General features: G+C 41.7%; 1 protein-coding gene across 1 annotated transcript in view; it reads right to left on the reverse strand.

Annotated features, from left to right (window-relative positions):
- Positions 1-1333: 1333 nt before the first annotated feature.
- The window catches only part of LOC131582982 (tropomodulin-2), a 32807-nt gene continuing 6953 nt past the window's right edge, over positions 1334-27187 (reverse strand). The window contains exons 2-10 of the mRNA XM_058846684.1: positions 23932-24142; positions 22071-22227; positions 10973-11095; positions 9844-9930; positions 7095-7225; positions 6376-6483; positions 5961-6104; positions 5490-5634; positions 1334-4716 (exon numbers count right to left, since the gene is read on the reverse strand). Of these exons, the coding sequence (XP_058702667.1) occupies positions 4682-4716; positions 5490-5634; positions 5961-6104; positions 6376-6483; positions 7095-7225; positions 9844-9930; positions 10973-11095; positions 22071-22227; positions 23932-24057 (1056 nt within the window). The 5' untranslated portion in view covers positions 24058-24142 and the 3' untranslated portion in view covers positions 1334-4681. The remainder of the gene's footprint in view (positions 4717-5489; positions 5635-5960; positions 6105-6375; positions 6484-7094; positions 7226-9843; positions 9931-10972; positions 11096-22070; positions 22228-23931; positions 24143-27187) is intronic.

Below are 27187 nucleotides of genomic sequence, written 5' to 3' on the forward strand. Positions count from 1 at the left end.
AACTCCCTAGAGTCTCTGTTTCATTCAAAATTGAGAGCTTTTGGGTAGATGCATCAAAAGAAGACAAGCAAGGGACTTTCAGCATGGCAGCAGCTGGGGATGGATGGGCAGTGGCAAATGCAACTTCCTGCAGTCCAAGCTGTCACTCCATATCATATTCATGGGGAAATAACCTGGCATTCCTTGTAGAATGCACAGAGGTTTGCACTGTTGTTGCTTAGGCTTGGGAGAGGATTGAACTGATTGGAACAGGAAAAATATTAAGATGCATGCTCAGAAGCTAAGAATAGTTTCAATCCTCTCTTTGCAAAGTCATTATTTTTCAACTGTGTATGAAACTTCCATTCTGAAAAAAGTGAGTGCAAGGGAAGAAGCTGATTCCTAAAATAAAGGTGCAGAGTGATAAGGTGGGATACAGTATGTGTTCTTTGGCACATATACTGCATCTATATTCAAAATCCCGAGGGAATTGAACACAACCCCTGCAATGAAAGGGATGCAGGACCAAAACTGGTCTTTTTGTAAAAGCTATGAATTATGTAGAAATAAAACTCTATCTGGGAGATAGGAAATGGAGTGCATGACCTCATGATCTTCTCTGCAGCTGTATTCTCTGATTCCCTTATGACTGAGGATCTGGGAATTGTGCTGCTTGGTTCCCATGAGCACTCCTCTGATTTAGGCTCTGCAAATCCCAGCAGAACCACATACTGGGACACAGATATCTTCTCTTCTCTCAGTATGAGATTTCCTCATTTTCTTGAAGAGTTTCATCCACTTATTTACATTGAGATGAAAAGAAGAAAGATACTGTGAGATTTCACAGTTAAAGTACTGACATAAGTAAAAGCAGTCTTAGGTAGGGATATTTTGTTTCTCTGTGGGTTAACTGTGAAGTTCTCTGGGATTGTGGAGAGCAAATTGTCTGTGGGGAGATGACATTTCCTTTTCAATTGTCCTTATGCACTGTGCAGTTATGTGTCTTTGGCAGTTCTTTTATCATGCAGCACAGGTTCTACGGGCCACTTAACCACGTCATTAACTCAGTCCATGCCTTTAGGCACTCTGCAATGCCTTGTGCCCCTTGAACCTTAGAGCTTCGGATAATGAGAAAGAAATTGGTGTGTCTTGGTGTCAAATTCTAATGAGGGCCATATGGAAATTGCTGACACACTGTGGAGAACAGAGGGCAGGAAATACACACCTCTCCACCTGAGAAGGTGAAATCCAGGAGAGTGAAAGCTGCAAGAGCTCCAGTGGAGAAAGCTGATGTCAGAGCACCAAGGGGGGCTTGATTCAAGTCACAAACCCATGAAAAATTGCAAAACCCAAATCCTTTGTGAAGGTTTATTTAGAAAAACCACAATGCTGGGGAGTCACTGTTACATAGCATGGTAATTCTCTTCCTCTTGAGTAATATGCACCACACTGTGCGCATGCAGTTACTTTTGTTCCAGAGATAACATCATCATTTATACATGTACACATATGGTCCTCAGTGCACGCTACACTTCACGTGGATGTTAGGACACACACAAAGTTGAGATTTTCCATGAAAAAACTGTATAAAAAATACAAACCAAACTTAAGCAGTCAACACGAGAAGCAATGTGCAAAAACAGACAAAGTTACTCCTGAATGTTTGCTTGAGAAAAAAGGACTCTTCTGTCCCTGTTCCCCATTCAGCATTGACAATGCCAGATGTTGTCTGTAGTAGGATGTGAAATAACTCATCACATCCTGCCCCCCTTCATGTTAGTTGCAGAGATTTTTAACCAGCTAAATAATCCTGTATTAGTATGAAAATCTGCCCCCAAGCATCACCACTGTGTGCTGTTGTTGCAATGTCTGACCTGTGACACTCAGGGCTGGTGACAACCAAGCTCTTGTGTGGAGCACATGGAAGAGGCAGGACAGACATCCCTGGTCACTGAGCCCCCTGCCTGGAGAAAGCAGCCAGGGCTTGGGAGCTCTCCTCACACATGCTGGGGCTGCTGTTTGAGATGGTCCCTCCAGAGTGAGGCTCCTCCCTGCAGAGGAACCGTGGCTGTGCAAAGGGCATGGCAGATGGAGGGATGGAGAGCCCACAGGGCTTTCCCCAGCCATGTACCTCAGTCCATGGTGCCAACTGGGGCTGCAAAACACACATGGAGCCACCTGACTGCATAACCACGAGCGTGGCTCTGAGCAAAGCCATACAGGACATGCTGCAAACACCATGAAGCAGTCAGAGCAACCCACCCTTGTGAAACTGCTGCATGCAAATACCAACACTGTCAATGGCAATTAAGACTAGATATGGATTGCACTTGTTTCCCTTAAACACAGATACGTACCACTCTTAAAGAAAAAAAAATAAATAAAAAATCTTCAAAAAATTGATTGATAATTGGGATTCCCCTGGTTGGATCAAAGGAAAAGAACAAGAAATTAGGGGCAGTGTGATTCCTGTCACTGAAGGTTATAAATAACATAATCTTTAGGCATTGTGGATGAAGATTCTTCTCACCCATGAAACTTCATGGTGCAAAGCCCAGTATTCCCCTTGTAATCCAAATGTTTTATTAAGGATTCTATTTAAGCCCGTGCAGAGTTATGACTTATTACAGAATTTGTATTTTTTTTTTAAATGGGATATCAAAGTTTTTCACAGCAAATCCTACATGGATCCAGGGAAGACCTTAGTAAGACTCCCCTGTGTGTTTTGGTTTTCACTTGCAAAGCAAAGGTTTCAGTTTATTCTGAGGAAGGGAAGAAGTGGAAATTCTAGAGACTGGGAGCTCTCAGGGAAGTAAACTGTGGCTACTGCAGTTTATATCCCACCTCAGCAGACCACTTTAGCCAAGTATTTTAAGTGGGATTTCAGTGAGTGTTTTTCACTTTGGACCCAGCTACAAAGACCAGTATCCAACAGGAAGAGCTTTGCCTTGAACCTACTCATTTCTGTTATAAAAGGCACAGAGGGAGGGTTCATCCTGTTAGCTCACCCCCCAGCAAGATGAAAACTCGCTCAGGGAAGTGTGCCAAGCATCCAGCACCTGCTGTGGGGCTCCCCAGGCCTCTGATCCCTGAATGCCCAGCTGCACAGTGCCCACAGCAGTCCCTGCTGGCTCAGGAGCATCCTGCAGTGGCCGTGGTGTCCAGCACTGCCCCAAGCAAGCAGCACTTCATCCCTGCTCTCAGAGAGCCAGTGTGCCCCAGGTAATGCTGGCCACAGCTCTGCAGCTCTCTGAAAGCTTGGGGTGTGTGACACACCTGACCTGAGCGTCCCTTCACTCTCACAGCATGTGCATGTACAACCAGAATGAACCTCTGGCTGTTAGTCAGCTCTTGGCAGTGATACAACTGTGGTAGAGAGTAGTTTTAGATGGTAAAATGCACAAGACGAAACATCAGACTGAATTCTTACTGAAATTTTGGTGCTGTTGAGCACTGGGGTTAGCTGCTGCTTTGTGAGTGTTTTCAACTGGGTTAAGGTAATGTCCAGCATGTAAGTTAAGGCCATGATTTAGCAAAGCATTTGTGCATGTGTTTAAATCTGCCCTTATTCAGATAAACACTGGCACAAATAGCCACGTGCCTTGTGATACAGGGACAAACCTCAACTGCAGCATATAAATGTCAGTTATGTAGCTGTCAAAAAACTACCCCTTTAGTGTCTTTTCCTGACAGCACAGTGGCTCTCCTGGATTAAGTATTTAATTAATCTTCATCTAAAAGGTCCTGAGAACAGTCCTAAAATGCTAACAAATGTACATAAATACCAGAACTGAAAAAAAGTCAAACTCATGGCTCAAAGCAAAACAAATATTGCTCAGAATACTTGTTTAGGTTAAGATCACTAGCTGTAAACTGTGCATTCTAGTAGCAAACAAAAATTTGTTGGCCTAGAAAAAAAACACAAAAACATTCAACATCTCTAGGATTGGCAGCACTAATATTACTTTACAATTTGGAATAAGAATAAAAAACATCAGTGTAACATTGCAAAATAACCTAAAATAACCGAAGCTCATGTAAACAAGTAGGCTTTGACAATGTTTGTAGGTCTAGGCGTGACCCTGCACTGGGAGCTGGACGGGTGGAGACCCAACAAGGGGGGCAGGGGCTGTTCCAAGGCGGCTCCAGCTGCCCAGATCCCACTGCAGGAGAGAGGCTCAAGGGTGTGAACCTGCAAATCTGTACTGGCACCACTAGTTCTACTCCAGGGAGCAGCCCATTGCAGGATTCAGTTCAGCAGGACTATACACATAAGTAAGGATTATTCACAAACATAAGGCATTGCAGAACTTGGCCCTAAAATTTCTATTTTCAGCGTAGAATCCCTTATCCATATACAAGGTCATATTTTTATATATCAAAAAGTGTCTAAAATAAGGGTCACAGTCACTATATGTTATGCTCAGTAACACAGTTATGATGCTGCATATTGGCTTCACATACTGCAAACCATTTTCTTGATTAAAATCAAACCAACTATGAACCTTTCTCATAAGAATTAAATTAACCATGAAAATTGAAAATGGACAGGCTCTGTTTTCAAGGTTAAAAGGAGACATTAACAGAAATCAGCAACTCCCATTGTAATCGTTTTCCAGTGCCTTCCCTTCTGAGCAGTGAGCACTCTGAGACTGCAGCTGGTGGTGGCCTCCAGTCCTGCCCGCTGTCCTCGACGCTGTGGCTACTGCCGCTCCCCTTCCACGCGCTTCTTCCGAACTGCAGAGCAAGGAAAGAGAGTCACTGCTGCCTTCCTGAGAGCTCCAGGGCTTCTCCCACAGCCCCCAGTAACACGAAACCAGCACAGAAGGGAGGAGCTGCTGAGAAATGCTCAGAAGAATTATGCCCACAAATACCATAATTAATAGATCATAATGCCCAGCTAAACAATTGTACCCAAACTGTGTTTTTTTGTGTCTCAGACTGTAGAACTTCACCAAGTGTTCCACATTTTCCACAAAAATCACACTCTGAGCTAAAGGTTTTAGATGATAAAGAAATCACCACCTCCTGCACTTCCTTCCATTTAGATTTTTATTACAGTCTTATTGTTCTTTTAAAAGCCACTCCATTCCAGCTAAATTGATACTGGTCTGCTCTATTCTGCTTGGAAGGGCTCTGGACAACATGGGCTGGACAACAAAGTCAGGACTTCTGTGTCCTCTGAAAAAAACAGGATGGGTTTGACTCCTCATTTACTGGCCACAACAGCTGTTAGAGCAGTGAGAAATTTAGGACACTCCATGGAAAAGGTGGAAATAACTCCCTTTTCCAGAAGGAGCAGGAGAAAAATAGTGTATCCTAATCACAGATCTGATCTTTGCTGCTTTCTACTCTAGAGGCCGAGGAGCTTTGCATCTCCCCTCACACAGAGCTGCTTGAATGTTGCAGTCAAAATTCCATCTGAATGTACAGACAGGGAGAGTTGTGCCTGGGAAGGCCAGGGCTTGGCTCACACAAAGAAATGACAAGTAAATACAGTGGCATCTTACCCAGATCATTGTTTTTAGTGATAGCTGCTGCTACCCTGGTTCTTGGACCTTGTTTTGTGAACTGGTATCCAAACTTGAGAATCCTGGAGTTCTCCTCCAGCATCTTGGCAATCTCCATCTCTACAGCTGTCCCAAGCTGCTGCCTCTGTTGGCCATGTAGTGAAGCGTCCCCAGAAGAAAAGGAAACATTTGTTTTCATGAGAGAGAAGTAAGGGGTTGTATTGAAGTACTGGGCTGCAAACTACAAAGAGAATCCCATCCCTGGAGATTTTGCCCTGGGTTTTGTATTTGCCTTTGAGTAGTTTCATTGAGAAGTTTTCCAGTCTTTGGTTGCACTGACTGGGGACATGAGCTGCAGAATGACTGAGCCACAGAGGCTGCCTTGACTCTGCCAGAGCCCCCTAGTAGAACCCTCTGGGAATCCATATAAAAGAGAAACAAAAGTGAACTTCCCCCATGCTCTCTCTTTACCTGGTTGTCAATTTTAATCTCTGTTAGGGATTCATTCTTTTTCAGTGCATCAATCAGTGCCAAAATCCCCGTCCCAGTGATGAAGTTGGATTCTACATTCAGACTCTTCAGTGTTTTGTTCACTTTCAACATATCTGCAAATGCCTGAAGGGCCAAAAAGAGGGAACATGAGATAACATCTTGAAAGTTTCAGGGAACAACAGGGAATCTGCAAAACATAGCTTAGTACCAACAAGAAATAAAACATGAATATCCTTAGAGGAACACAGACGTAGATCAGAAGAGATTATATTTCTGCTTTGCATGTCCATAGGGAATTCCTGCAAGGGAAAATAAGGAATGTATCCTAAAGCAGACATGGACCTACTTAAAAGTTTGTTGTGGCTTTTTTTTTACCAGTAATGTTAAAACTTACAATAGCTACGGGGTCATTGCTTCGAGTAGCTGCAAGGCTGAATGTCTTCACATGTGTGTTGGTTTCCAGAGCTTTTGCAAATTCTTTCAGTGTTGGAATAGGAATATTCTAGGGTAAGAAGACAAATCCAGTAATTAGGAAAGCCAGTCACACTGCTAATTTTAATTATTATCAAACTGATTGATGAACAACCACAGTCAAGGCAAGTGAAACATGCCTGATGCTTTCAGGAGCATGTGAGAATGGCCAGAGCATGCTCTGGGCACGGTGGCCCCCAGAGGCTCGTGGTGCCTGAGATGTCAGCGCTGCCTGGAACTGGGTCAGGCCGAGGCCAGCACGTGACCATCGCTGAGCTGCTTTCCTATTCCTCTGCCAGTTGTTCAGTCTCCATGTGCCAGCTCCTCCTCCACTTGCCTGTGTGGGCTAATTGAACTTGGCCAGTGATGATTACACAGTACCCATGAGATATCTTCCTTTACAATCTGCTGAGAAAGGCAGCCAAAGGGAGTCACCCCTTGGGCTTTTAATTGGCATTTAATTTAGTATCAGGAATTGATGACCTTGGAGCCTCTACAACAGTCCTTTCCCCACCCCTTCCCTGAATGTCCTGCTTTTTCTGAACAGTAAAGAGAGACAAAATTTGAAGATAAAAGGCACAGGCTTTGAAAATATTTGAACAAATCCTCCTGTGAGGACATAAATGAAACCACAGCACCTACCTTTATGTTGTTGAGATTAATTTCTGTGAGACTAGGATCATTTGCTTTTATCCTTTGTAAACTTGCTTCCACATTGGTTGGATTAGGTGGCTCCTCAAAGATGGGCTTGACCTTTTCACCTTTCACCACATCTGCAACACAAAATCTCATGAAATGTCAACCGAGGAACATCATCCCTCTGGCTGTTCCATTCCCATTAAAGTTCATACTGCAGCAATCCAGGAAGGGTTTATGAGAATCACAAAACCTGCAAGCAGGAATATTATCCCCATTATCCCTGCCATGCCCTTTGCACCCCCTGTGCACCCAGAGCTGTCACTGGAGGCTGTGGCCATGGAGGCTCAGCAGCCTTGTCATAAGCAAATTCCTCCTTTACACACAAAATCCCTGCACAATTAATTGGAGCCAAAGCAGCTTTGAAGACTATTGTTTGGGATGTGATATACTGCAAGGGCTGCTTTGTACTTTGTCTAATACCTGTAAAGAAAGGTGTGCTTAGAACTTGCCCATTGTACTAGTGAGAAAATGTCCCTGCATGCACGAATAGACTGTGCTACATAAAGCAACATGAGCAGGAGGCCCCTCAGTTTCCTCTCCCAGCTGATACTATCAGTCTTACTATAAATTCAATTAGCTCTTGTAAAATTGCAACATCTGCACTTTCAAAATAATAAAACTATCAAAGCATGAAAAGTAAATTTGTTTGCCAGCACCAAGATTTATTAAATCTTTGAGAAGTCATGTTCTGAAGAACTATGGTATTTAGTGCTGGAAGCTATGAGCTATAAATATTCTCAGAGATGCATAAAATCATAGCTTAGAACACAATTAGTACCTCTAATTCCCATGCATATAGTTGTGGAGATTAATTAATTAACCCTGACTACCCAAGCCACTAGAAGCAAGAAAGGAATATGTTGCTGACCACAAGTGTTTGAATCCTTTTATTTTATGCTGCAGACAGAGAGAGATTTTGAAGACTTGTGCTCAAGTCTCAGTGTACATTGCTGTTCACTGCAATGGGTAAAAGTTCTTACTGTATCATGGGCCAAAAGAAAACCACATCTTTTTTTAGAACTCATAGTAGAGATGGTCATAGACAAAAATTGAGCTGGTTTTCACTCTGCTCCTTTCGATGCCAAACCTTTTTTTTTCTATTTTTTTACTAATATCCCTGAGTAACACTTCAGCCTTCCTAGGGAGCTGGGAATTGAAAACTACATTTAGAGAATTCACCTTGGATGCAAGGATAGAAAGTAAAAAAAAAAAGCATTTTTTGCACTTGTGGCAACACCCTGCCAGACTGGGAGCAGGGGAGACACAAGCACCCTGTCCTCAGGTTAGACGTCACAGTGCACTCAGCCCAGAGTTAGGAGGTATTTTCAATTTCTACTTCCCGTTGCTTTCCATGACTTTTTCTTGTTTCTTTAATCATGATCCTGTTATGCCACACTGATGAGTAAATTTTTACTGAAGCATTTCACTTGGCTAAGGAAAGGTATTGCTTTTGGATGAAGAATACAGTGATGTGACGGTGATTTTCTGGTTTGTAGGTCTGTGATTGGAGCATAGTTTAGCTGACTCACATAGCTGACTTTTTGACTCAGTACAACAAAAATATTCTGAAATCTATGAGGATTAGTAATGAATGCAGTTGCCTGTTATGAGATAGATGGCAGCTCACACAGGGCCCCACTGGAGAGGCTTGCAGAGCAGCTTTATCCTGAGAAAAATGAAGTGACATGTGTCCTGTCTACTTTCCTACCTCCCCTTTAGCGATGGAAGATGGAAAGGAAAGCCTTTGGTAAAGATTGCTGCTGTTCTCATGGCCTTAGAAAAAGAAAACATTTTTTTAGTACTGTTTCCCTAGGAAAGGGCATTCTACAGTTTTGTCTTAAAAACTAAAGTTTAACCCACTTGTTATCCCAGGACCTGGAGGTGACAAGCTCAGGATCAAGGCTTGGCAGCTCTCAAGAAAAGCTTGGAATGCAGATGCACCCATTTCTCCCTCCATCCAGCCTCCTGTGGGTTGCTGAGCTAAGATCTGATTCACCAGAGGTCTGTTTATTTAGTGCAAACATTTCTGATTTGTTTTTAGTACCTACAGCTGTTTCTGTTGGGGGATTTCTGGAACAATTCCGTTTCCTGTGTCCCTGGGGATGCTCAGAACAGGCACTGTTTACACACACTGCCACAGGAGCCAGGGGCAGGTGGGAGATCAGAGGGAGTGGCTGGGGCAGGGGCACATCCAGGCAGTCTTTGCCTCCCTGTGGATGCAGCTCCAGGTGACTCTGGTCACAGATGTGACTCTGACAGGGATTCTGCCACGTTTGAACCCAGGTGTGTAAATGTAGGTACTTGGGGCAAGATGGCCTGGCCTGAACTGTGGCCAACTCTTAGCTACAGCTCTCACCCTTTTTTATGCCTGCTGCTTAAACTGAAATGGAATGGAAATTTATATGTCTTGGCCTCTTAAATACTCCCACTCCTCCAAACATCTCTGCAGAGCCAGATACTGCTCTCTAGGAAAACAAATTCCCTTAGGAATGATCTGTTTGTATACTATTGTTGTTATTATAATCAATTTTAAGATTTTATTTACTTTTAAAAAGTCACCTTTCATGATTAATTGGATCAATCAAAGTTAGACCCAGTTACATTACACTAAATTAGACCAACAGACCCCACCTACAGGCACAGAAGTCCCTATAGATGACATCCAGCCCACAAAAGAAATCTGCTTGCTTACTTCTCACGATTCCTTTTCCATCTTTACCGCGGGCTCCTGCTTCATCGAATTTTGGGTTGTTGACCATGTTGTGCACTCCAAGAACAGCTGAAATGTGTAAACACCAGCAAGAGGATACAATATTAATGGCAGGAACACAGACTGCAAGAAAGTATCTGCTACAAATTGTAGTTTAGTTCCCCAAACAAAACCCCCTTTATAAAAAGTTAACGGTGTGTGTCATGCCTGCTTGTAGGGAGAGCCTTTTGGGCTCCAAATTCTGGAGATACACTTTCAATATAGATTTTTGAACAATTGAGTCCATGTAGAATTCATATCCCAGAAGTGCCAGCTGGAAGGAACCACTGTGGTCATCTTGTCCAGCCTCTCCCTCAAGCAGGAGTGTTGCCAGCATTAATGAGGTCAGCCATGGCTTTGTCTAGCTGGAGTCTGAAAACACTCAGGGCTGGAAATCCCACAACCTCTTTGGGTAAATCTTTTCTTCCTTAATATACAACCTGAACTTCTCATTCCTCTTATGTTCTATTGTTTGGTGTATCTAAGAATTTCACTGTACGTGTGATGAGCTTCATTCACTGGCATTCCCACCAGGGTTTCTTATGGAAGCACACTGATATTAACATGCATGGAAAATAACCAGAAGTGGTGAAGATACCCAGGTCTAATCACCTGGCAACCAATTTTCTCATTCAAGGGGTTAGATTCCAAATTTCCTCATGGATTCAGGATCTTTATCCACTGCATGCTGTGAGGAGTTTATCTGGCTATTTGGGATGGCAGAGCTGAGAGAAGGTAGCAGTAGTATGCTACAATGTGGATACAGAAGGATCAGTCACTTCCATTACAGTGCCAGCACCCCAGCCTGCAGCCCACTGTCCACACTTCCCTTCCCCAGACCACAAGAGCTGGTTCATCTTCCCCCCTGGCTTGGCACATCCATTCTAAGTAGAGGAGTCTGAAATGCAGCAGCTGTCGAGTCACGCTTCAATCATCCAACGTGTGGCCCGTGGCTTGGCCACCTGTCACCAAGCACCAGGTGCTGGAGGGTCATCATGAGACACTCCTGGTGGCAGGTCTGGGCACAGGAGAGCTGGACATGTGGGGGGATCATATCTATATGTTTTCTAACCTGCAAGGTCATAGAGCTCGGTATCTGAAGCACTGGCCAGGGCCTCTTCTAGTTCTGGATCCAGGGTCACTTTCTCTTCTGTGCGGGTTTCTACGGGCTTTTCTTTAGGGATAAATATTTTTCCTAAGATGAGAAAAAAAGCCGGAGTGATTAATGAATTATTGGAACAACTTCTTTGCCTCCTGGCAGCGGAGGAATAGATCTGTGACAGTGGAACTTCTTGGAAATACTATCACATGCATGTTTTCTCTTTCTTACTTGATGTTATCCTCCACACCAGGATCTTAATAAGTCTGAAAATAAGAGGTGCAGATTACTGCTCTGTGCTGGTGATTGTTATTTTAGGAAATTTGCTCTCAGGAGGAGTCCCAGCTGTAATTTTTCTGAAGATCCTGTATCCTTAAATAGGCAGAATCAGGTCTAGAAAAAAAGCTTGCAGAAATTTCATCCTTATATCTAAATGGGACTAGGAGCAATTAATACCATTCTACTGCAAAAATCTTTCAGTTCATGAACTTCCATACATGATCCTGAAAACTCAGCAAACCCGTTCTCTTCCAGTAACTCAGTTTAATTCCCCTCCAGAGTATTCTCCCTCTGTGTCTCCTGGTGATCATTCACATAAACAGCTTTATCCTGGTCATTTGTGCAGGCCTGAAAAGTCTGAACTGAACCACATGTTGCCCAAGAAAGACTCCTGACACATTTGTGTCTCTGTATCCTGCTGATACCTTTGGGTTAGCAGATGTCTGTTTCCATGCAATATTCCCCCAAGACTGAGGTCATTGGCCTGTCTACTGAAATGAGGAAACTGCAGGATAAATCCAGGAACAACACAAGTTCCACTACTCCTTCAGGCTGCTATGATGGTTAACCTCAGAACCGTGATGATGTAACTGCAAATGCTTGGAGTGAGGCCCTGTAAATCAGAGCTCGAGCTGCACTCGAGTCACCAGCACTGCTGGGAAGGATGAGAATTTAACACTGGGCTTTGCTCCCACTCAGCCCTCCTGACCAAGCCCCACACTCAGTGCTACACTGGATGATGCCACAGGCAACAGACAGTGCCATTCCTCCAATAATTGAGGGAATTCCCACGGTCTACTGTGGGATAGTTCCCCTCACCTTGTCCCTAACAACTACTTCTCAAGCAGGCTTTAATTAATCCTGTTGTAATGAAGCTGTGATGATCTTTGGTGCAGGCAGCTTTGGCCCACTGTCAGCTTTAAATTTTCTTTTTGTGCAGCTTTGTACACTCTAGTCCTGTGACTTTCTGAAATGTCTCTAAAATAGTTTAATTTTAACTGTATTAGTCATATTGCTATCATTTATAAATGCAATTCTGATATTTAGTATTGAAATACAAATGCTTTGCCTCTGGTTTTTCAACAATGTCATCCTTTTGTGGCTTAATTTTTCCCCATTATGGTCCAAAGTATCATTTTCATGTAGTAATTTCCAATTCATTTATATCTTTTATACAAGTTTGTCTACAGCCATTTTTATGCTGCCTGTTTCTATGACTAAAGTCACTGAATAAGCTCATAAAAAAATTTTAATGGAAATTTCTGAAACTCTGTCAAGGTTTATTGATACATGATTCAAATTATTTACCATCGAGATACTTCTTCCAAGGCTAGACCACTTCTGAGTACAAAACTGGACAGAAAGTTACATCGAAACTCAAAGTAATATCATGGTATGATTTAATTTTCATGTGATGCTTTAAGTAATCTTTTCAGAAAAGGCTTCAAGAAGATAAAAGCCTTTGGTGGGTGAAAGTTAAGAGCCATCTAATTGAGCATTGGGTCACAGCAATTAAGGACAGCCACCTCAGCAGCATCAAACAAAAATCAAGTGGAAATCTGGGGTAAGAAGCACTCTGCAAAGAGGGGTCAGTCATGCTCTCCAGATTTAATAGCAGCACAGGTGATCAGACTTCAGATTCTCTCTGTGCCACCACCTAATCTGAAGTGTTGGATGGCAGCTTCCACACACCACTGACCAAGAGTTAATTTGATGCCAAGTTGACATAAGGAAAAAAATTCATTACTGTTCTGGAAGCTAGAAAACCAAACTCAATCAGAATACCCGAGTAAACAATCAGTAGTGAGGAATCCTGTCCATAAAGGGTTTTCCTTTCAGATCACTGGTGGTTCCACATGAGTTTCAAGCATTCAATAGATTGTTTGAGATATTGAGGGAATCCTGCTGATCTTTATCCTGACTGACAACACTGTTCTGTAGCAGCAATCCCCACAGGGATTGTGGAGACAAAGCATCTCCATCAGGCAGGAAGGGATTCCTCACAGGCCCAAACCCAAGACACTCTTTTAAGCAATACTGATCCAAGCCTGCACTTTCACACATAACATTGTAAGGGGACACAGCACCTTGAGTTTGGACTAAGCTGGACACAATATGGTCTTTCTCTAAGGACTTTGGATATGTCAAGGTCAAGTATCTTGCACAGCAAGAAATCAAATAGTAATGGAAACCTGCAGAGGCTCATACTTTTTCTGTACAGTTCACATATATAGGAATACAATTTTAAACATTTGTTTCAGGCATATGTAATTCTTGGATAACAGCCCGAAACTCGTTAAATGTGTATATGATTCCCAATGACAGTTTCATTTAACGCATTCTTGGCAAATGTTTTAGAAAAAAATTTCTATTATTGGTTCTATGAAATATTTAAAGGGGCAAGGTCATGTCAAAGATAGTAATATATATCTTTAATGTATGTGGGCCTTGCTGGTATCCAGTGGTGTTTTAAAAATATTATTTTTACTGCTATCTAGATAAGAACATTCCACTGTGAAGAGATGCTGTAGCACAGCAGATGTAGCTTAGAAAAACTTCTAAATTTAGCATGTTATTAGGAATTTATTACCTGTTCACCAGCTGCAAAACCACGTGTCTGTTTATAGACAGCTGTCAACCAGTTTTCCTTCATTATTTAAGGACAGAGTTTAAAGATTCAGGAGGTATCTCCTAGTCCCACATCTATACATTGCAAATTCATCATCCAGTGCATCCTGGAATTCACTGACAAAATAAAATATGGATTGTGGCTTCCTTGAGTCAATGGTCCAACTTAAAAAATTTATTACTTGGAAGAAGCCCTGGAGGAATAGTGACATTCTATTATTATAAAGTGAGATTTAGGAAGAAAGGCTGCTCTTAGTGCTCTTTACATTCACACTGTGTTTTTATAAGGTACTTTATTATTACTTTATGTGGTATAATTAATGTTGGCTGTGTTATCTTTTGCCTCCAGAATATGCTAATGTTCTGTGCTAAGTCTTAATAGTAATAGCTTAACTTTCTACCAATGAAAAACACGGTGACAAAAGTTCTGTTTCTATGTAACTTGAGCTACTTTGTTGCTAACAAGGCAAAAATAACCATGCTTCTATATAAAAATAGTACATTTTTTTGTTTAACTGCAAAGCAAAATTCAATTGCAGTAAAATATCATTTTATTTTTACACAAGTATAGAAACCCAAAGTGTGTGGAATTCCAAGTGCTTTCTTTCAGTGTGAAATTTTAAGTGTGCATCACTGCAATTCTCCCTTTCTTTGGCCAAAGTGGGGTGTCTGGGGTGACCTGGATGATGACTTATGTCATTTGACTTTTATGAATAAATATAAATTACCACCATTTTTATTTTAGTATTTATTTATGTTTAGTATATACTTGGCATTTATTCCCATCTTGTACAAGTCAAAACTGTACAAGCCAAAACTCAATAAAACACAGAACAATGGGAAATAAGCCCATTTACATTAGCTGTAAAAAATCTCCTTTTATTTAACATCAAATTTTTAAAAGATATTTACTTAATTTTATAATACAAACGCATTTTCTGCCATAATTGTAATACAATAATGTACTTTCTTTTCCTATAAAGTGTAGTTCAGATTATTGTACTTTCAAGAAAATACCTGGTTACACTTACTACTTCTGACTTCTCAATGAATCTCTGACTACAGTGAGTGCCTGTTTGTTCTCAGTTACAGAATTCTACACTGACCTTGGGAGTGAAATTCAATAATCCTGGAAATCTGCCTTGCATAAATCACAGGCACCTGATTCACTTTTTCCATTTTACACTATTCTCTTCTGTTGAGGCTTTCTTAACCCCCTCCCTACAAATATTCTATAAAAATGGAGCTAAATTAGCTCTTACCAAGAATGAATTTGTATTCTGAAGGAGAAAACAGGCCAAGTTCAAGTCAGTGTGAAGCTGAATGCCAGTAGTAATAAAAATGCAGTATCTTAATTGTTGCTGTTCTGTTGCTCTTGCATTAGTGTCAGCATATTCTATGCCTGAAAAATTATGACAATGGAATAGGGAGGCTGCAAAGATAAGCCTTCCAAAGTTATTAAATCTATTGTGCATAAACACAAAAAGTGAATTTAAATTGCATCAGTATCCTTGAATTTGATAGTGATTCTGCCACTACAGCAATACCCTTCAAAGAACTCTCCTGGAAAGTATGCTTGCTCAAGCAAAAATAAACAAAAATAAACAAAGGCCAATCTGTACTATTTTTAAAACAGAAGGAAGCCCAGTATTTCTTCAGACCCTCACATGGATTATCACAAATTAGGATGCAGCCCTAGGGCAGTCCTCTGGATTGCCTCCTGGATTATGTCCTGGATTACCTACTGGATTACCTACTGGATTACCTACTGGATTATATCCTGGATTACTTCCTGGATTACCCACTCCAGCAAGTGAGCAGAAAGCTCTTATGTCTGATGTGGAATGGTAGTAGAAGAGGAAGAAACTCAAACTGTGCCACTGCACTTCAGGTCCTCCTGGACACCAAAGACCCTTGAAATGTGGGTAGAGCCGAATACCACCCTAGTGGTATTCAACACATTCTTCTCCTCTTTTCCTTCCCTCACTGCCCCCTGTGCCTTCCCCATCCCCTGTGTCTCCTGATTTTGAAAATCTTTGAGTCCTGACCCTTCCCATCACCTCCCTTTCCTCTGCCCTCCCTTCCTTACCACGGCTCTTCTCTACAGCTCCTTTCCCCAGAGCTGCCACATCTAGTCCTTCACCCTGGAGAATTCATCCATCTCCTCAAACCCCCTGCTCCACCTCTCTTCCCCAGCCTCTCTGCTGGCTCTTTACTCTTTTTTCTCCTTTATAGAGCCCTTACAAAGGGAGGGGAGCTCTGTCAGAGCAGGAGGGAGTCTCCCTGCCCTTGCTCCCGTGTGATAGGGGTCTCTCAGATGAGGAATTTCAGGAACATCCCAAGGCCTGCCAGGCTGCTCTGGGTGCTGCTGTGCTGCCTGCACAGGCAGGCAGGAGCTCTGACCAACACTCAGCAGGGGGAACACTGGGAGAACACTACCACAAACTGGATGTACAAGAAAGCACAATATTTTGAGGATGCCAGACTTGAGTATACTTCCCTGGGGATTCCAAAGGGCATACATTTTAAGTCCTCTCTTCAAAGCATGGAGGCACTGCAGGTCATAAAAAAAAAACCATCTGGAAAAATTTACTCTAGATGGATAAACCAATGTGTTTTCTCCTTAATCTTGTTCTTGGAAGCAGCTAAGTCCTTTTTGCTGACACTTTCCAAAAATTCAACTCGAGGCAGCCTCTCAGCATGGGAAATTTCACTGTGAACTGTGCAAGTTTGGCAAAGTCATGAGCCACTAAAAGAAAGTCTTAGAAAAGCAAGCAGTGAAAGGCACTGGCTAGAGGCATTACTGCCAGCAACTGCAATGCTTTCAATGCCTTAAGAGACAAACATCAGTTCTAAATTTAAACCCTTAAGAGTAGGAAAAAGGTGGCAAAAATTTAAACAAACCATTTAAGCATCAGGGGGTGAAACGACTGCCATGTCAACCCAAGAAAGATACTGTGTCTCTATAGAAAACCCTAACTTTTGAAAGCAGTCTCTTAGACACAGGGGAATTGGAGCTCATTAGCATCTACTCTAATACCCCGACCTTCTGAAAATGGCTGTCCTTATTACTGGTGCTGTGTATTGATACTCTGCTTGGCACAGCACCACATGCAACATAGATGGTCTCTGCCAGAGCAACTGAAAACACAGGTTTGGCCAAAAGTACTCTGGTACTTTCTTCCCTTTCCCTTTTATCAGTCAGCTGAAAATGTTAGTATTTAACCACATACAAGCACGTTCACCTTCCCTTTCCAGCCCCAAATAATAATAGCCCAATCCACTCGAGTTTTTACATGAGTTTGATGAGAACTGGATTGGATCCAAAATGAAATGGTTTGGCAAGAAGCAGAAGACCTTGTAGAAAACAGGGACGGTGGTGAAGGATTGAAACAGCAACCCTTAAAGCAACCTTTCATAGCTAATGACATTTCACAGCAGAAGAACTTTTTTAAATTGTGTTTCACTGGTACCATACGGTTCAGAGAACCCCTGGAACAAAGCAGAAGCAGAAATGCTGTTACCAGTTCATGTGTGTATGACAGCAGGACTCAGCTCTTAACTGAGGGCACTCGTACAGCCTGCAGAGAAAACACAGCACTGACAGGGCTCTGGAATACTTTGTGCCTGCACTGCCCCTTATGTTCCCACTTTTCTTGTCATTCCTGGGTCATTCATGAACTTGACAATAATACCTCACATGGAAGTGGTGGAAGTCTGATAACCACCTGTCCCAGCTCTATGTGTTAAGTGCAGTGGGTCAGCCTAAGTAATTTCCACAGACCGTCAGGTTCTATGTAAGGATTTCTAGAACATCTGTCCTAAGTAGGAACAAATCCAAAATACACAAAATAAACACTTACAAACTGCCCATCACCATGGTCACAGTTATCAGCCTTTTGCTCATTACTAACAGACATCTGTGTTGCACAAGAGTTCCTGAAAGCCACCAGATCATTTCAAACCACACAATGGGGCATTCAAACGAAGTACCCAGCCCTGACTTGCATTAGGGAGGATGTGGGTAAAGCAGTCTGAAAATATTTCTCAGTGGCCAGCTTTGGGTGTGTGCCTGTGATCATTTCAGCCTCGGTTTGGGCAAACCTCGGGTCTCCATTGAAATCTGAGATCTGTCCCATACAGGCTTAAATCCTTTGTGCACAGCAATTAATGAAGTACGTTACCAAGCTGCAATGTGGCAGAGGGCCAAAACCCTAATGCATTCCATACGTTTGATTGTTTCTGCCAAACATCTCCAACCTCTTGAAACCACAATTACAATCAAAAACAAGGCAATTCCCTGCATAATCAGCCCCCCCATCTTGGGCTCATATTTAACACTTCCTGTGTTTCAACCATTCTGGATATCCCTGTCAGCTCTGGAATTTGTTTTGGCTTGTTTTCTAGGACAATCAAAACCTTATGGTTGCTCAGCATATAGAGACCAATGTAGTTTTGTCCTTCAGCAGCTGCTTGGTATTGCTTCTTGGTCAAGAACTCTCTAATAAAATATTAACAAAACAAAGAGAGGCAGTCACAGTACATAAAAAATCATGATGTACCACAGACTAGTCTGGAAGGAGGATATTTTAAATGCCACCTTTTTTTCAGCTCATCAGTGAATGTCCAATTTTTAGCTTTGTATGATAACTGTAAAAACTGCTAGAACTGTCATTTTACATTTAGTAGAAGCATCCCACATCCTAAACTTGAAAAAATAAATGCTTTCCCAGTGGCAGACAAATAGTATAGTACAAAACAGTGACAAATGTTAAAACAACACTTGACATACTCTAATCCTACTGACACAAATATTCTTAGGTCATAAATACCAAATGGCAAATTGGCATCAATACCTTCCAAATGTACAAAACTAGATGCATTTTAAAGCTGCTTGAGAATTTAATTTTTAACTAGCAGAAATAGCATCAAATTAATTTGGGGTTATTTACAGAATGGCTACATTACAGAGCTTCTAGAGTGTACAAAAATAATTTAACAGAAATCTATATAATATAATCATATAAATATTTACCAATCTGTAAATATACCTTAGAGACCATAAATCTGCAGGAGGTGAGAAATAAGATTTTCCTTAGGAGATACTCTTCTTTAGAATTCTTCTGAGGACACATTTTTATAGAGAGTTTTTTAGCAGATGGGGGACATGATATATTGGTAAAAGCCTGTCTGCACAAACCAGCCTCTGGGTTAAGCCACAATATTAAAGGCTAAAATCCTTGAAACTTGCCTGTAGAAAGTAAAACAATGTTCCTGTGTACCAAGACAAGAATGTAAACCTGTGTGTACCAACCAATAGTAGTTTGCTTTGCCCGTGGACCCTGTAGAACCCTATAAAAGTGTGCTAGAGATAAAAATAAATTGGCATTCACGATTACTTCTGTGAAGACTGGTGAACAGCTCGGGGGTCTCTCAACACATTTTAGAAATTTAAATTATTTAAAATTCTTTATTATTAAATTATTTATCCTGAACATTAATTACATTAATTACTGAGCCTTGGAAGAATACTAATTATTCTCGAATTAAAGTGACTTTAAGTCTAGCATGTAGTATCAGATCTTGAAAATGTCTTTCAGGATTGCTTTGTTCCTTTGCATGGGAAATATCTTCTTATAAATGTAAATAAAGTAATTTGTACTTTAATACAGCCATCTTGTTATTTTTTTTCAATTGGGAGTGCCAAAATAAGTACCACTGCAGTTACAAGCACGGATGATAAGATCCAGAAATAGCCACATAGACTTTGTACAACGTTCATCACATTTCACCAGATTCAACCAATTAGCAGGATTATCATACAATCCACAGGAAGATTTCAGTGCATTTGGCAGATGGGGATTTCAGTTATATGTTTTATAAGGCTCAGCTTCTGCATTGCTGGAAGTCTGGTGGTGTTTCTGTAGGACACCCCCTGCCAAGCCACAGAGGGGCAGCAGGACTCACACTCCAGCACCAATTCAGGATATGCCAAGCTCAAAATAAACAACTTTGTTCTCAAAGCCAGTTCTCTTAAAGCAGCACAAAAATGACACTGTGCAGTCTAGCAGTTCTCAACTGTCAAGGTACTGGACCTCATCAGATCTCAGATTAATTCAGTTATTTCTACACAACACAGAAACAAAGGATATTTTCACAGTGTTTGGCCTCTGACTTCAAAGACAATGTAATATAATTCTGTGTATTTAGATTATAATTGTAAAATAACTGCAGAAATCACAGAACACATGGTTGTTTTCATTTGACTTAATTTGCTAAAGCTGATACTGAAGATTTTGTCATGAATTCGTATTGTACAAAGAACAGAGGATATTAAGGGAATAATTCCTTTAGCCTCAAATGTTGTCATTACCTCATAATTGTAATAATTCTTGAAGCTGTAATTTTGAAGTAAATGAACACAGTGAATCAAAAGCCAAATTAAGAACAGCTTTAAATGCTAGGAGGGCTGCATTCACTCTGTGCTCAGGGGGAAGTGAAATGTGTGGTTGGTTTTGTTTGCAAAGCAGTGGTATTTCCACACCAGAGACACCAGGAACTAATAAGCAGCACTAATAAGCACTTTAAGGGCATCTGGAAGCAAATGTAGGAATAATACTGCTTTAGCTTCATCAAAAGAAACCTGAAATGGAATCAACAGCCCAGTCCATACAGTACCACTGTCAGGGACAATACAGGGACTCATTCTGTACAGATCAAGGGCCAATCCTATGGGTATATAGAATTCCACACACTGCTGGGTTTTGTGCACTGATGTTTCAGGCTTATTTGGAGACCTCAGATATAACTACACTGAAAGATGCAAAATCTTAAGTTTGTAAATATCAGTAAGGTGAGATATGACTGAAGGTGCTGGTATAAATATCTGGGGACCTGCAAGCAGTGACTTGTACTGCTCTGACACAGCAGTGTGTAGGAGACTGAAACAATTGGTAATAAATCCATGCTACAGTAAAGTGATTTCCTTCCTGCACAGCATGTGGTGGACCACTCCTGCTACTGGCAGGATCTCTGCCGTGTCACTGCATATCAGTGGGCTCACAACCAGCCCTTGAAGAGCAGTATGTGGGTGCTTTGATGGGGGAAAAAGTAGGTTAAAGAATATGCTGCATGGTAAAATGATCAGATCTGGATGAAAAATGTCTCATTTGTCTGAAATCACTGTTTCAAAGACTGAGAACACAACGTAATGATAGTAACAACTCCTGGCCTATGAAATGTTACATAAATAACATCCTACATCTTTGGTAATGATACATAATGTAAAAAATGCTGCCCTTGACTTTCTTGAAGTATCTGCTTTCCCTTAAGCAGATCCCATTGAAATCATGGCAAATCCATTACATAGCCAGAAATGGACCCAAACATAGGAAGTTCCTGCTTGAATGAAGGGTTGCCCGAGGCCAGAAATTTTGCTCACTTTTTCTAAACAAGGAAAAGGAGCTAGTGGTGCTAAAGGAATATTGTTTGTTTAAATTATGACTGTTCCTGTCCCGAGGTTACCCTACCAGTGTTTAAATTATTAGAATTAGGTTTTCCTGTTTTTCCCCTTTTTTTCCTGTAGCTGTAGGACAAGGGTAGCAGGGAAAGTGTCTTCATGAATAGTATTGCCAGATGTGCTAGTAAACAAGTGGAAAAATACTTATTTTTTGTAACTGTGTTCCCTGAGCAGTTACTTACAGCAGTTGTAGGCAATATTCACTCGAAAGGCATTTATGTGTTTCCTCCTGAACGCCTCCCCCACTGCAGTACCCCTGCACGGGCCTAATGCTTAACAGGGAACAGTCCCTGTGGGGTTGGTGAGGGCACCTTTGTGCTTGAGTGCACCCAGAGGCACTGGCTGAGCAGGGAGCTGCTGACTGAGCAGTCAGTGCTTTGCTGGACTGCTGCTGCCGTGCTCCTGCAGCCCCTGTGAGAGGCCATCCACCTGCCAAAGGGACTCCAGAGCAGCGAGGCAGACACTGGCAGCAGACAAACCACCCCTTCACCTGCTCCAGCAGCTCTAGATCAGACTCCTGAGCCTCACCCTGCACTGGGACAGCCCTCACTTGTGTCCCAGCACGTGGCACGGAGCAGGCAGGCAGCCTGGACCCCTGCAGCCAGGCACTCTGTTACCCAGTGCCAGCACGAGCATGGACAGTACCTTTCTTTTCCCCTGTAAAGGGCACAAAGTCTTCTCTGTCCTTGTGCTCCAGCGCTTGCTTCTCCAGGTAGGAGAGCAGGCGCTCTCTGTCGAAGGGGCCCGTGGCAGCTTTAGTGGTCTGGTCCTTTTGCCGAAATCCCGCTGGAAGCAGGGCATTCTGTGAGAGAGAGGCATGGAAAGGAGAGGAGGCAGCTTCACACAGTGCTCCAAATCTTACCTCAGTGTTGCTGGTTCTTAAGTGAAATCATGCTCTGCATAACGCTCTGGGATGACAGCAGTAACACACATTACCTAAATGTAACCACAAAACCCAGTATATTCAGTCTTCTTGATTTACTAGCCATTAATATTTCCATTAGCCATATTCACAGTCAGAGCACCAAAGAACAAAGTAAGGTCAGAGTCCTCTGTTACACATATGATAACCAGAGTTTCCTGTCCAGGGATATAGACCAGGATATGTTTTCTGTACATTTCCTTTACTCTTTTTCCTCACCATCTTTCTCTCATTAAAAAAAAATTCCTTTCATTCTAAAGTAGATGTCTCTCAGACTTCAGAAATGAATGGCATGCATTAAAGAGACTGGTGAATGAGGTAGACTTCAGCTATTCAGAGTATGAGGAAGCAATCAGATAATTCCCACTTTAAACATGTAGCTGTGGGATCCTGTGATTTCATCTGCATCCTGTAACATAAGAATATGCATAAGGCCCCCACATTTCAGTCCAGGAAATCCCAAGAACAAATACAGGTAGGTGGACTTTGCAGTGCATGTGCTGTAAAGCCAACGTGTTGAAGATGCCCCAGAGTACTTCAGAAACATTTCCTCACTGGCCAGAACATGCACAGTAAATGTGATGCATGGTAAATACCATCAGGGGAATTCTGAGCACATCCAGTGATCTCAAGTCACCAGTCATCTTACATCTTGTGCATGCACAAATGTGCCCAGAGAGCTCCAAATTCACTGCGTTAACTACAAATGCACCATGGCCTGATTTATTTGGTTAGTTGGTGTTGCTTTTTTAATGGTTTTCTGTGTCTCCATTTGAGATGCCAGATATTTGAAAATACCAGAAAACGTAGAAGTGGTAGCAGTGTGGGAAGTGGCAACATGGAGCAAGAGAACAGTAAAGCCCCACCTTAATTTCCAGGTAAATTGGTGCTATAGAACTAGAAGCCATAAATCTATTGTGTTTCTCCAAATTCATTTTGCCTCCAGACAGAACATTCTATCTGCCAGTTTACCTGCCAGTTTTCAAACTCCTGTATCAGTTTGAATATTTTTGGGTAGGTACAGTCACAATCCCCTGCACACTTGTGACTGTAACCTCATTATTGTAGGATCAAGTGGTTCTCAGACCAGAGATCTTTAAATTCTTTGTGAGAATGTCTTCAAATACCCCAATTATTATTACTCTCTGGAAAATGACAGTTGTGTAGCTGAATACTATTTTTCTTGATCATGCCCAAATATGTTCTAAAAATATATGTGTTGAATGACATGGTCAACAGATTTCAGAAGTTCAAAAGACCTGATCTCCATAAACACAGGTTACGTTTGTTTATTGCCGTGCTCAGAAATAGCAGCCATAAAAAGCTTCTTATTGAGTTGCAGTGTGCCAACATGATTAAAGATTTAGATTGCAGACAAGCTCATGTCTAAATAGACATTGGATAGACCAAGAGCATAGTGACTTTTAGAAAAGTAGCACATCACAGCAAGAATCCAACCAAAATGTCTGCAGCTGAGCTGCTCATATTCTAGGCTCCACTGTCCCTCCTGTAACAGAACACAAATAAAAAACGCTGCAACGTGGGGCATTTCTAACAGGCAGCGTTGCAATTATCACCACTAACCTCAGGATCAAGGTCATCGAGAACATGCTCTAGCTGCTTCAGTTCATCCTCTGAGAGCTTGCTGAGTATTTCATCCTCGTTGATGTTCTTGTACTTCTCCAGCTCCTTTCGGAAGGGCAGAGACATGGCTCCTGCTGCACTGCTCGACTGCTGCTGCTGCTGCCCGGGACTTCAACCATCCAGGGGTAGCGAGCTGCTCCGGCCTCGCTCACTGCCAACAATAAAGCATTGTGAGCATCTCCATTTAGCTGAGAGTCCTGGAAAGCCCACGTGCTGAGGGTCACATTGACACTTATTAATGAAAACAAAGCAGCAAGATGTCCTGGCACAGCACAGGGGGTGTGGGACGTCCTGGGCAGCGGTAGCCAAGGAACAGCAAGGACGGGTTCAGTACACTTGGGGCAGCCCCAAAAAGCAGCTTTGAGACATAGATAAGGAAAATATTAGCAACTTCTCCTTTTTCATAGAAATATAGCTGTTTCATTTCATTTGCTTGGAAACAGTATCTGTTTGCTCTTTTGGCCAGAAGCAGTGGTAGAGTCACAGACAACAGTCCAACACTGACAGACAAAAACCAAAACGTTATGCTTTGAGGTTTTCTATCTTATCCCAGCTTTGCTGGGGGCTGAAATCTAACCCACAGCATCTTGGCTGACTTTTTGGCACATTCTGGTTACCTAAGCATCTTTCAGGTACACTGGTAGTTAGTCTTACTTCAGCATGTTTGGATACAAACGATAGCACTTATCATCAAAATTCTTGGAGTGAGGAGATGCTAGTTATAGCTCAAAATATTATCTGTAATTCAGTCTGCTATGTGGGGGACCTGCAGAAGCTCAAAACAGTCATGAAAAAAATATGGACTTAGTATTTCACAAACTCTTTTAGTTTTCAAATTTAAATATGATTCCTTGTTAAATGATCCCAGCTGACCGGATCTCATTTGCATGACCACAACAGTCATTGTCATATTATCTGTCATATGACAATATGACAAAGGACTCTCTGTCTTCACTTGCTCTTTTTTTCTTGTCCAGAACAAATTCTAGAACCAGAATGAGCCTGTAAAGGGAGGGAGTGAAAGAGAATTAACTTATGATCAGACACAGCATTAACTGGGGATTTCAGTGTGCTCCAGGCCCTCCCGAGTGTGCCCAGTTTCGCACAGCAGCACCAGCACTCTCCAAATGACACAGTTAGCTGTGCAGTTTTACAGCTGAGTGTTTGCATTCACAAATTTCAGAGTTATGGTTGATATGGAAACCAGCCAACTGGCACCTACCACTGACTTATATATCAACCCCAACCCTAATTTCCCTTGGCCAAGTTTTTAGTTGTCATAAACTGATAAAATCCATGTGGGTTCTGTTGCTTGTCATATGAGCTGGAAGCCTGATTTTTATTTTTTTTTATTCCAAATCCAAAGGAAAATATTTCATTTACTTAGGAGTTTCACTATTTCAATACTAAATATTAAAACATCTCTCATTTTTCTATCTATCAAAAAGACTAGAAATCAGCAACCTATTGAAAGGGAACGGAATAATCAGTGGATTTACAATTTTGAAATATCTGGAATTCTAGGACTACTGCAAGACCCATTAAGCCTTGACCTGAAACACTTAAATATCCTATTCCAAGAAAAATCATTATTTTGCCTACACACTTACTTTTTTTTCCTTACTCCTGCTCTGTTTGTGGCTGCTGTTTTCCTGGCACAAAATCATCATCATGCTATTCCAAGTGCCAGGATAGAATTCAACTATTCTTTAAATTGAGAGATTATTTTAGGGAGGTAGACAGCATCTGATGTTTAATAAAGTTACATCTGTTGTGAAATTTTCTTATAATACCAAAATTTCATCATATGCAATGAGTGTGGGGGATATTTTGGCCAAGAACAGTAAAAAAGAGCTAATGTTTTTGTGTACTTCATGATTAAGATCCATGCTATTTTTAATCTAAATTACTTGTTAAATAATGAAAGCCTTTTATTTTAAAATGGTAAGTATATTTGTTTAAACTGTAAAACCAAATTGAGCTGCAGCACAACATTCTGCAGTAAGGCATCAGGTGCCTTCTCTAAGTTCCTTTGGATAAACTCATTACAAACATAACATTTTAGCTAGCAGTCATTAACGGAGCTAAAAAATTTCTTTGAGGGGATTACAGCTGTTTAAAACTATTTAAGTTGAAATGGTTATTTTATTAGAGTTTAATCACATCCCTGGAAAATACAGAAGTGTAATCCCAAGGTTAGGGTAATTAAACACTTGTAAGAGTCCAAGAGAGTTTCCCTGGCTGAGGGTCAGCAGTGCAGGACACCTGTCAGCAGGAGCTGTCCCTCGGGTGCACAGCACTGCAGGAATTGTGTCACTGCAAGGCCATGGAGAAGCTGAGAGCTTCTGGGAGGTCTGCAAAGCTGGACCCAGGTGCTGGGGGGAGGCACTGCAGGGTATGATTGTGTGCAGCAGACACCCCCAAATTCTCTGGGAATTGCCCAAGCGCTCAGCTATAAAGGGAAGATGCACCAAGAGACACTTCAAACAGGTGACAGCTCTCAATATTGTAACTTTTAATTATTAAGAAGAGAAGGTGTTTGACCATGTCCAGTAGGGATGCCCCAAAGAAAAATTTAAACCCAGATATTACAGATACCAGCCTAACTTCTCTCATGGCATGAACTACTCTGTTGAATTACTCTTATTAGATTGATCGTGCATGGAAGAGCCTGAAATTGTGTTTTTCTTACCTGCACACATTTGCAACAGAAATTCCCTTAATGTTTTCCCTTTCACAACAGAATCCCACTCTTTTGTGACTGAACAAAAGCAGAAGACACTGCTTAGGGAGTTTCTTTGTCCACAATCCCTGAAAGCAGTAAAGCTTTTCTGGAGCTTTCACTGTGCTGCACAGGCTGCTGCAGGCTGGGCTGAAACACCCATTGCTCATGCCCTGGGTTTGTGCTCTCTGTCCTTTCACCAGAGTCACAGCATCAGAAATCAAGGCAGTGAGACAAATCCAACAATTCAGCATCAGTCAGGCTGGAAAGGAAATGCTGAACTCTTGATTCACACACTCTGGAAACTGCTGTCTAATGTGATGATAACGATCTCCACCTTCCTAATTGGATTTGATACTGTTAATTTTGTGTATGTAAACAGAGCCATATGCTGCCTGTGCAGCTCCTTACTGTGGCCTGAGTGTGCACAACTATTTACTTCTTGCATACTACATCCATTGGCTTTACATTGTT

The sequence above is a fragment of the Poecile atricapillus genome, chromosome 11 (assembly GCF_030490865.1).
Source record: "Poecile atricapillus isolate bPoeAtr1 chromosome 11, bPoeAtr1.hap1, whole genome shotgun sequence".
NCBI classification, from domain to species: domain Eukaryota; kingdom Metazoa; phylum Chordata; class Aves; order Passeriformes; family Paridae; genus Poecile; species Poecile atricapillus.